Source organism: Mycetomoellerius zeteki, unplaced genomic scaffold (genome assembly GCF_001594055.1).
Source record: "Mycetomoellerius zeteki isolate Tzet28-1 unplaced genomic scaffold, Tzet1.0 scaffold25, whole genome shotgun sequence".
Classification (NCBI taxonomy): domain Eukaryota; kingdom Metazoa; phylum Arthropoda; class Insecta; order Hymenoptera; family Formicidae; genus Mycetomoellerius; species Mycetomoellerius zeteki.
This window is the reverse complement of record NW_017257227.1, coordinates 3311915-3323799: the sequence shown is the minus strand read 5'-3', so window position 1 is coordinate 3323799 and position 11885 is coordinate 3311915. Positions and strand designations below refer to the sequence as shown.

Below are 11885 nucleotides of genomic sequence, written 5' to 3'. Positions count from 1 at the left end.
TGTGTGTGTGTGTGTGTGTGTGTGCACGCGAAACCCGGCCCCGACCTCATAAAATCGGGTTTGCAGCAATTTGGTGATTTAACGATCCGTGAAACGCGACCGTACGGTCCTCCGCGTGAAAATTAGCCTTGAAGGGATCGCGGTCACTTCGCAAGTAAATAATCGTAAAATGGGAGAGCCACGAGAGACGTGAGTGTTGATTTGATATAGAAGGCTGCGAGAATTCTGATGGGATAATTCGTGGAGCGATTCCAATTATGCGGCTTTAATTGCATGGATTCATTCGATGGCGCGCTACGCCGCGCTCGCGATCCAATAATTATGTTACACGCGTCGAGAAATAGTAGGAGATAAATTTGATCGATGATGGGATACGACTGGATTCCCCCTGATTTATGTGCAGCGTTAATAATAGGAAAAGCAGAATGTATTAATGCATTAATACATCTTGCAAATTCACAAAACAGTAGCCTATGAAACATTTAAATAAACAATGATTTAGGAAATAAATAGTGAAATAATCAATAATAAATAAATAATAATGAATAGTAATGAATAATTAATGAATAATTAATAATAATATAAAATCACGAAATTAGACAAATTTAAATTTAATGAATGACCCGTTCAAAATATTAATTGACAATGACAATGAAGATTATAGATTAGTTTGAACGTTTTGTATTTGAATTAAATAAATGTAGCATATAAATTAACGTTTGAGCAGAGTTTATTTATGCAAGGCATAACGATATTTGATTACATTGTAACCAAACTAATGAAATATGTCCTAATTTTATAAATTTAATCATTTTACTCTCATTTGCGAAATTCTTTGTCTCTCGCAATATCGCGCACTTATACTCCTGATATTGCAATTTCCCGGTCAAAGACGATCGTTGACCTAGAGAGTAACACACACAGGCGAAGACTACAAGAGATTTCGAAATTACGGAATTGCGAGCTCATCATGAGTTACATAACGGTAAATTATCATAATTCCGCAATATATCTAATAACAGCGGAAGTATTGTTATAAAAAGATGTTACGTGTCGAAAAAGTAGCAGCCTAGTGTCCAAGTGGAAATTACATCAAATCGGTAAAATTATAGTCGTAAGGTTGTCTATAAAATGTACAAAATTTCATATTACAGCATCGACAATAAAATTACGTTTAATTACAGCATGAATGCATTTAAATAAGACTACTTTGATCGCATCCTGTTATTAAATGAATTGATTTTCTTCAATACATTTACAAGTAAAGGTGATAAAAAGTTGAACTGATTATAAGGAGATATTTGAGATAACTAAGTCATGAAAATAATCGCGTGTAGAATCGATGCAAATCGAGTGAACGGAGAAAGAGAGAGGCGCATCCCGATCGCATCGCTGATAATAGCTTTAGTGAGTCAGTTATGATCCCAAAATAAAGCGAAAAAAAAGAATGCAATTTCTTCTAGATTAGATAGAGTAGAGCGGGGCTTTTTCACCCATTTCTCGCGATAATTTTGTTGCGCTGTTGCGCTAAAACCTTTCACAATTTATTATTCTTTTACGTGAAGTAAAGCGTAAAGCATGTATATCCTTTCCCTGGCGATGTGTCGTTTTGGAAACAGAGTTCTGAGCAATAGCTTGGTATGTAATCACGTTTGTATTTTCTTGAGACTAAAGACGTTTCCCTTCTTTATTCTATAAAATGTGAGATTTTATTTCCGCGAAGGAAACACGCGTTCCTCGTGCGAGTTTCGTGAACGGGCGTGCCGCGATTACAACGAACGTGCCGAGTGCAATAATAATAATGTTTCTGAGAACTACACGTATTGAATATTTAAAGGTTGTTCTCTCAAGGAGCAATCATGATTGTATAATGTATATAGTTACGAGCACGTCAAAGAGATATTGTTTGCCGTCAGAAGTTTTCATATTACTTTAAAATTAAAATTGACAAGATAGCCCTGTCCTATATAAGATACATGTAAAAAAATTTTGTGAATTTCGTGAATCTCCTAAAATAGAATAAACAATGTTATTACATTAAGTAAAATAATACCTATTGATTCTTAATCGGCGAATTTGCAGCTGAATAATTTTTAATCGAAGTTATACTTGCATTAGAAATGATTAGCCGTCGTTGTCGTCAAAACGCAACAAGGCATTACTTAACGAAGTAATTTTGTGGATACGACAACCACAGCATTTCGTCAACCACACAGCTATAAAATTTCGCAGTCAACGAGATGTTTGATGTCAAATGTCCACTTCTCCGAGGTAGGTGCGCCCAAACATCCTCGGACGTGCGACCGACGACGAGGAACGTCTTGGTGGGAGGCAAAACTCTCTCTCTAGAGCTCAGCTGATCATTAAAGCTGCTGCTGGCACAGTCAAACTTTCACGCTCGGCGATACGCGAGCTTCGCGAGCGAAGAGTATTAGTCCGTCGTCGCTTTCAAGGTCCGCGCTTCCGAGTACAGGAACAGTCGATTCCAATTCCGCTCCGATTTCGGAGCGGGACGCGAAAATCGTAACGTATATCGTAGTATCGAGCGTACGGGACGGAGAAGTTCCGCTGGGTTGGCTACGTGACCGAAAATCCATCGATGAATCGGAAAAAAAGTAAAGGAGGCCGATAAAAAGCCGATCAGATACATCGGATTATTGCGGTAGTGCGGTCCTTGTTAACAGAACTTGTTCGCCAATTGACGCGATATCGAAGTTTTATTCTTCTCGCGGTACTTTGCCATGAAAGTTTTTGCATCGTCGGCGACCACAGCGAACGTATAATTATTAGAACCAATAAGTTTATTAGTTTTTTTTAAGAGATTATTCGTACAATCTGACGGAGGAAGTACGTGGCGCTCGAGCGGCAAACTTTTTGCGAGACGTGAACAGATTCAATGATAAATTATTGCAAGAAGTATATTAAGTTACAATAAGAGAAACTGCAACTACGTGCAAAGTATAGGCTGTCTTATTGGATAAATCAACTGTTAATTAAGAGAGATAACGAATTAACTGCACCTCGGCCTGGATGATATCGAGATGATTTGTTCGTTTGTAAAATATTATAGAGTATGAGCACTCCGTGTTGCTAAGAAATATCTCAATGTCGAAGGTTTTGAATGAAGACAAATGATACTTGACGCGGGAGGCGGCATTGATCTTTCGATTCCTAGAATCGGATTATCGCGACCGACGATCGTGAATACGAGTCATACGTTATTAGTGAAAGTCGTTCGCGTTCGTATAGTTTGAGGATCAAGACTAACGGCGCCACGATATTCCCGCCAAGAATCGCGTGAAGGGGTAAAGAAGGTCAGGAAGGAAAGGAAGGATCAAGAGATCTTCACCTGGCTGGAGAAAGGAAAGGATAATTGAGCAAAATGACGGGCGGTCTCTTGTCGACATTCAAATTTCGACACACGACGTCGTGAGAAATCGACAAAACGACGTTTAAGAAGTCGAGAGACCACAGAGCGAAAAGTCGTGTGTCATTGTTCTCTTTGTCAGCTCTTCTCGAGCGAATATCGAATCGAAGGGAGCCCAAGCACTTTGAACGAGATCCTTAGAGAGAAAGGAACGGATCCCAGATAAAGACAGCGCGAAACCACGAACTAAGAAGCTTCTGAAGAGTTATTAGGAGCAAAAAGAGATTCAAGGGGAACCGTCGGATCGTGTACTTGGTAGAACGGTGCTCTTACGACGGGCTCTTCGCGAGAAGAGACTGCGCGAGAGATATAAAGTACTACTGCTAGGAAAACAAATGGAAATTTCGTAGAATAATACTTCACAATGCTTCCGGAGTGAAGGTATTTCACGTAACGGTTGAACTCTGTAGAAATTTAAAAAGAGAAAGAAAGGAAATATCAAACATGAAACAATTGAAGCAAAAAAAAATAGTTAGAACATGAAACTTCGAGCCTCTTTTATCCAGTGACAGCGACGAGATTTACATTGTACAATCGATATTGTTTGCTAACTTATAAAAACAGGAAGATTTAAGTCTAATAGCATTACCTCTGTGAAGTTACAATGATTTTCTCATGATATCGGCAGTTAACGACTGCTATTTGCTAGTAGTGACTAAGAAGACGTAAGTAGAAGTTTGAAGATCGTTAAATTCCATAAAGCCTTTGTACTACAAACTCTCTTTAACTTCATCATTAAAAACGCTTTCGTTAAAAGCTTTCGATATTAGAAAGATACTGAGGACTGGGTTCTGTTATGCAGACTTGCATACAGCAAATAACTTCATTTACGTAGCGGAGTATCGAGAAAGAGAGAGAGAAAGCTTTGTTAGATGATCGGTAATTTCTATTTTCTCAGCTGAAAAAGAGATCAGAGAAGATTATCTACGGTCAATCTTTCACTCGAGGATCAAAAGAAACCGTCCGTTGACAGAATCTCATCTCTCTTACAGAAGATTATTATGAACAATTTCAGCTGGAAATTGAATGAGTAAAATCAAATCTCACGAAGTGCGTATAAAAACAAAAGATCAACTTCGAAGCAATTTATTTGCTGAAAGCAAATGAAAATTGGAAGAAACGAGACGCGTAATTCATCATAGACTTACAAAAATCTCGTTTCTTCGGCAGTATATTAGAATAATAATAAGCATCTTACTTGGATGAAGTTTGACCTTCGTTACTCGTCTCGAAAAAGCACGTGCGCTTTAACTCCCGAATTTTAATTATTCCGATTTATATTCAAGCAAATCAATTTACGGGAAGGTACGGAGGATGCGAGGAATCGCAGTCGTAAGGACGCGACTAAGCAGCGACCAGACGCGACAAGAGTCTCGCAAAACGATCACGGGGTGACGGCGACGATCCATCGGTTCGCTGCCGCGAATTGGAGCGTAAGAGATCCGTACTCCCGCCGGTATCATTCCATTTACCCGACCGGAAACGCGCCGAGAAGAATACGAATTCACCGCGGATCCTACAGGCCGTTTCTCGCTTCGCCGATGCACGAAAGAAGTTCGTGACGAAAGCGGAACGCGTTCGAACGTGACGGAGATCGTTCGTGGTAGAAAAGAAAAGGAAAAAGGAAGAAAAAGAAATGATGTCAGATCGCGAAACGATTGTCCTTTTGTGTTGAAGGACCTTCTGACGACGATCTCGATATTGCGATATTCCGTCGCGGCGCGTAAGAAGAAAAGAATCGCCACGCGAGAATCATTCACCATCGTTGAACGGTTCGACAAACCGATATCCTGAGGATGACGCGTGTCGCGTATCGACTCGGTCTCCATCAGCTCCTCCTGGGGATCAGCTTGCTGATCGAGCCCCTGATGGGCTACAACGTCCTGATGGCCACTATGGGTGGTACCAAGTCCCATACGGTGCCCTTCGTCGCTCTTGGTACGAGTCTGAGGTCACGGGGGCACAACGTCACGCTGCTGAGCGCTTTCCCCGGTCCCGCGGCGAATAATGATCTTCACGAACTGGTGCCATCGATCCTCGAGGTGATTTACAATCTACCACGCACGTCGTCTCTCCCCATGCTCTGACGGATTCCCGAACTCCCCCGCAGGGTTTTTGCCGCGTTTTACGCGCGCCATTTCTTTCTTCCAATTTGGCTCTTGACTCATATTTAATTTTATTACAGACGGAATAATTTACTAGAGTCGTCGGCTTGTATCGTCTGCGTTCTTTTTCGCTCATAACGTTCTCTTTTGAAATGTCTACTTTATACTTCTGTTTTTATTTATCTATTCCATTTCTACTCGGATTTAATTTTTCAAAGTAATTTATATTTTGTAGAAGCAAATCGATATCGTTTTCTTTTCATGTCAAATTATCTTTAATCTTAGGTACATACGATTGGGTCATTTGTGTCCTGCACATTACTTTTCTTCGGAAAACAGGAGCATCAAGTAATTAATTATAACTTTTGTATACAATTCTTTTTAATACACAAAAAAAAATTTTTTTTAATGCACAACCTTACAAACATGGTTGGGAAAGTTATTTTACAAGTTACTTATAAGTTACTTTTTATTATAGAAATGGATCGAGTACAATAAATTTTATTTCTTATATTATACTTTATCATTTGCTCCAATTTTTTATTACTTTTTATACTCAGTTTCTATGACAGACATCTATAAGGTAACTTTAAAAATAACTTATAAGTATATAACTTTCCCAACCCTGCTTACAAATATCTTTTAAAGATGTTAATATGTAAGAATGACTTAACAATTTTATTATATTTGTTAAAGTGATGAAAATTAACTCGGGACACGAATGATCCATCGCATGTAATAAAGGAAAATTGTCGTACTAAAACTTAAAGATGAGGTGGTTCAGCTCCGAAGGCAAACAAGCTTTACGACGCAATATTGTAACACGGAAGTTGAAAGTTTCCGGGCTAACGCTAATCCAACAACCACGCAAGCTAACGGATTTATGTATTGTACCACGCGCACATGTTCACCGCTCGTGTCTCACGGCAGGCTTATGTCGAGAATTTCACGGCTGAGTGGGACCTAGTGGGCGCCAGGTTCCGGAATGAGCTTCCGGTATCACCGTGGGACGCTATGAGATACGCCTGGGAGTCATGCGAGGCTTTGCTCCAGGACGCGTCGTCGATAGCCAGCATGAGAAAACCGAATGGCGATTCGCACGCCCGATGGGACGTCGCGGTGCTTGACGGCGCTTATCCCGAGTGCATGTTGGGGATCCTCCATGGCGAAAATGTGCCGACGATAATGTTGAATACGGTAATGTTCCTTTCGCCGAGAAGCGCGATGAGACCTTTTGCAATATTTCGATTCCCGTTATACCTCGTCCTGGTTTTCTTGCCGCGATAACAGCCTACTTGGATTTTTGCTTGAAACCGATAAACGATATTGTATCAAATCGACTCATGTAAAAATCATGGCGGTAGAGAATTACACGATAGAGAATTGTCGCATTTTTTTGCTGAAATATTTATTAAAATATTTTTTAGCTAATATATTTCATTTGTGATATTATAAATTCTTCAAGCATGTTAATTTGCTGCAGGATTATTAGAAAAGTTCTTGACTCTGCACACCAAATTGCGCAACGTTGATAGCGCGTCATTCTCATTAACCCTCTCTTTACTTTTTATTATTGACAATTTCGAGAGTATTTTTAAATTACATTATTTTAAATTATTTTAAAAGTTCTCTTGAGTTTCCAGAAATCCTCTATCTTGTATAGTCAATAGGCTAATATTTCATTTGTCGCACGACAAATTTTTCAAGCGTGTTAATTTACTGCAGGGGGTATTATATAGAAAAGTTCTTGACTCTGCATACCAAATTGCGCAACGTTGATAGCGCGTCATTCTCATTAACCCTCTCTTTACTTTTTATTATTGACAATTTCGAGTGTTTTTAAATTAAATTATTTTAAAAGTTCTCTTGAGTTTCTAGAAATCTTCTATCTTGTCGTCAATAGGCTAATATTTCATTTGTCGTACGGTAAATTCTTTAAGCATGTTAATTAGCTGCAAGTTTATAAAAAAGTTCTCGACTCTACACACAAAATTGCGCAACGTTGATAGCGCGTCATTCTCATTAACCCTCTCTTTACTTTTTATTATTGACAATTTCGAGAGTGTTTTTAAATTAAATTTATTTTAAAAGTTCTTGAGTTTTTCCAGAAATTCTCAATTTTGTATAATCAATAGGCTAACATTTCATTTGTCATCGTCGTACGACAAATTCAAGCGTGTTAATATTTCATTTGTCGTAGAACGAATTCTTCAAGCGTGTTAATTGGCTGCAGAATAGATAAGTTCTCGAGTTTCTTAAAATCGTTTATCTTGCAGCTAATTAATACGCTTGAAAAATTTGTCGTATGACAAATGAAATATTAGCCATACGCTTGAAAAATTTCTCATACGATAAATTGAAATACAATATTAATCTTAGAATATTTTCCATCATAATACGTGAAAAGAATGGTTTTGCTGAAGTATAATAATTTAGTTAGACACAGATCTAAAAATAATTTTGTTTGGATCATCAAAATAAATGTAGGACGCTTGAACTGCTTAAAATGTTAAAACTTTTTGCAACATTGTCATAAATGTTCCACCTAATTATTTTAATGATTTGACAAAATTATTTTCAGATTTGTTTTTATAAGCTAAATTTTTAAATATCTCAGCAAAGTTATTCTTTCCGTTTATATATGTATACAATAAGCATATCATATCATATATGACGTAAAAGCGTTGCAACACACGCAATAATAGACTTCATTTTCAACGATTGCCGTTGCGGATTTCATAATACAACGCATTTTTTAATATAAATAAAGAACTGGCTTTTGCATAATTAGTTCCTGGTTGGTAGTTAAATATTTATACATTGTTCCATATTTCTTAAAAGAAATTGAATATAAATCTTTAAATATAAAATTCTAATTAAGGAAATATACATTCTTGATATTAAAGAACCGATTTTCAGATGAGAATGATGGTATATAGAACTGTCCTACTTTCTTATTCTTTTCTTCGTCTACAGAAATATAAATAACAAAAAACGCAATTGAATCCATCGTGGTTATTCCACGAGCGCGGAATGTGGAAAACATCTTTGTTAGTTGTATTCTCCGACATTTTCGCGTATAAATGAAAAGTAAACGGTGAACATCATGTTATTCATTCGTGTGTAACTAATATAACAAAGTGCGAAATAATCTCATCGTAAAACAGGTTGCACGCATCTCTCGGTATGCCAAAACAATTTTAACGCGCTAAGAAAATTGTTAGCCAGTTTGGTTAGTATCACTTTTTCTTTTTCTTTCATTTTTTTGGTGACGTCATCATGCAACATAATGATAAAACAAGTTTGCATAACGGTGAAATAGCGATAAGCAGGTCTCCGTCGATTTCTTCCTTTTCTAAAAACTGATATCTTTGCCTCATTAAAGCCATTTGCTTTCACTGTGCAACGTTGCTGCTAACGAGTAATGAGAACGACACGATGTTATCTCGCAGGTGGCACTGTACAGCGGGTCCATTATGCGACAGGGCAATCCATCACCTTGGTCGGTGACGCCGTATTTCGGTAAGGCGATCACTCAGGACATGACTTTCTTCCAGAGAGTCCTGAACGCGGCGGCTCTGCTCACTCTAAAGATTATGCATTGGTTCACGGTCTCGATTTATCTTCAGCCAACGCTCCAGAGATACCTCGGTGAGCATTAAATTCGCACCATTGTGCCCCCGTTGATTCATTGAATCATATATCGATGCTGCCAATTGTATGCTAATATCGTATATCTTTATTTATAATTAGATACTCATATAGCCCCAATGACCGTGTCGTATTTCGTTTTTTGACAGGCAATCATATACCCAACGATCTGCACAGCCTGACGGCGGAGGTTCCTCTGACTTTGCAGAACAGTCATTATAGCGTGGGCGATTCCTTGCCCTACTTGTCGAACGTTGTAAACGTGGCGTGCCTTCACTGCAGACCGGCGATGCAATTAAGCTCCGACTTAGAATCCTTTCTACGACGCGGTAATTTCCTAATTTCGCATTTCAACTTCATGAAATTTACATTATTCTCAACAGTCCCTGAACGTCTTGACACCCCGAAAACTTTCATATCTCGTAGCAAAACCGCCAGGTGATCAAAATAACATTTTATCTTATCGTTTAAAACCTGATCTGCAAGTGCTTTTTGTTTTCTGTTTGTTGCCTTTTTGTTATTTCTTACAGCTTGTCCTTTTGCCTTTTATCCCGTTTGTCATATTCCATCGTCCGAGATAGAAGTTAACGAACTTCGAAAGAAATGAAAACAAGGCAAGAAATACAACCGTCGATAAAACGATTACACGGAGGGGAAAAAAGTAAGAGATAAACAGCAAGAAACAAGAAATAAAGAGCTCCTTGTAAATCAGGCTTAATTGTAGCTAACATTTTTTTAGCTGAAATAAATTGTTCCAATTTATCGAATCTTGTTACATACATCAGTGATGAATTCGGTCATTCGCACTATACTAAATTAGTGCACACTGAAGGCTGTTTTTATATAAAATATCTAAATACAGTGAGACATGATATCTGTAATCGTTTAAAATATGTATATACTTTTATATTAGCTTTGCTAATTTCATGTATCGTAGCTTTTAGTATGCACTAAATGTAATGAAAGTGAATGAATTCATTATAAAAAAATGGATGTAGCTTTAACACCATGCGGTATTTATTAATTCTCACCATGCTGATGTTTATACAATCATTTGTGGTTGTCATGTGCGGTTTATACAACCCCAACTTTGTATAGATTTAAAATTCATGGTATTATAGCAACAATATGATGTCGATTTAAAGCCTATGATGTTAAATCCACGATCATATTTTTAGTGTATCTAACAAGATTCGATAAATTGGAAAAATTTATTTCAGCTATAAAGAAATGTAAGAATTATACGTAAGAATATTATATGTAAGAATTATACGTATAATCGCATGGTTAAAAATCCACATATTTTTTAAAGTATATAGGTTTATTTTGTAATAAACTGTTATCAGATATAACGGCTCTTCTTAACGTGAAAGTATCAGATATAAAATTCTATCTGAAGCATAACGATGGTTCTTCTACCGTTTCGTATAAGAACCATATCAAAAGGATTGACACCGTTATTTCGCAACGCATTGTTTTCCATTCTCGGAGGACTCGCTATTCAATTGGAGTAAACATCAGTGCAGTAAAAATCAGTCGGACCGAACGTGCCGCAATGTCGAACAAACTTTTACAGGTTTCGTGTTTGTCTCGATGGGATCATCGGTGCGGGCTTCTGGGATGCCGGAAGCGTTACGGCAGATCTTTGTCGCGGTATTCTCCACGCTACCGTACAATGTCGTGTGGAAGTGGGACGGTGGTAAGATCAAGGATCTGCCGGCGAATGTGAGGACGGCTGCCTGGTGGCCACAGCAGGAGCTGCTCGGCCATCCCAAGCTACGTGCCTTTGTTTCTCACGGCGGACTGCTATCTTTGCACGAAGCGGCTTACCACGGTGCACCGACTCTGGTCTTGCCAGTCTTCTGCGATCATGATGGAAATGCGGCGCAAGCTGGTAAATCCATTCGCTTTGTATCTGATGCACGTATCGATAGCTTTCTAGTCCGCTGAGCCCATGAATAATCGAAAATAATCGTCGAAGCTTTTGAAAAGCTTCGTTCTTCCAAACGAATGGTAGGAAATGTATATCTCTACCAATGTAGATAGATTAATTTTCATTTCGGTAACTTTAACTTTTTATTAGGTTTAACTTTTTCTTCTCTCGGTTTAACTTTTTCTTTTTCAATTTTAAAAATTAGAAAAAAATATATAAGGAGTAAATTAAATTGAGATTGAAGTTAATTTATATTGCGATAGAAATGGACCAAAGTCGAGTAAAATCAATTGATCGTCGGTTGAAAGAATGAGGGCTCTTTTACTAATTCTAATTAACTAATTAGCTAATCAATAGTTAACTCAATCGTCACGATTGCCAACATTAAAACTGAACAGTTTGTCAGAAAAGAAAGAGAGAGAAGTTCCGATTCATTGAATTGCTATTGGCATTTCTGTGAGTTGACTATCGATTAACTTAAATCAAAGATTGGTGAAAGAAGTCCTGAATAAGATGAAAAAATTATTTGAGCGTTTCTGGAAAACTATAATTTTAGGTGATAGATGAATTTTACACGCGAAGTAAAGAAAATTATTTTATATCATATGATTAATTATTGAATGCAAGATTGTTGTATTTTTGTGTGCTTATTTGATAGGTAAACTGGGTTACGCTTTGGTAATGGATCTGGCTGGTATATCCATTACTGCGCTTCGCGAAGGTATAATTAAAGTCGCCGCACTTCATAATAACTCGTACAGAGAGGCGG

At 37.8% G+C, this 11885-nt stretch overlaps 1 protein-coding gene across 1 annotated transcript in view; it reads left to right on the top strand.

The window, feature by feature from the left end:
- Positions 1–2396: 2396 nt before the first annotated feature.
- Ugt50B3 (UDP-glycosyltransferase family 50 member B3) overlaps positions 2397–11885 on the top strand; it is a 10387-nt gene continuing 898 nt past the window's right edge. The window contains exons 1-6 of the mRNA XM_018449598.1: positions 2397–5469; positions 6463–6729; positions 8985–9183; positions 9333–9512; positions 10760–11077; positions 11775–11878. Coding sequence (XP_018305100.1) covers positions 5224–5469; positions 6463–6729; positions 8985–9183; positions 9333–9512; positions 10760–11077; positions 11775–11878 — 1314 coding nt within the window. The 5' untranslated portion in view covers positions 2397–5223. The remainder of the gene's footprint in view (positions 5470–6462; positions 6730–8984; positions 9184–9332; positions 9513–10759; positions 11078–11774; positions 11879–11885) is intronic.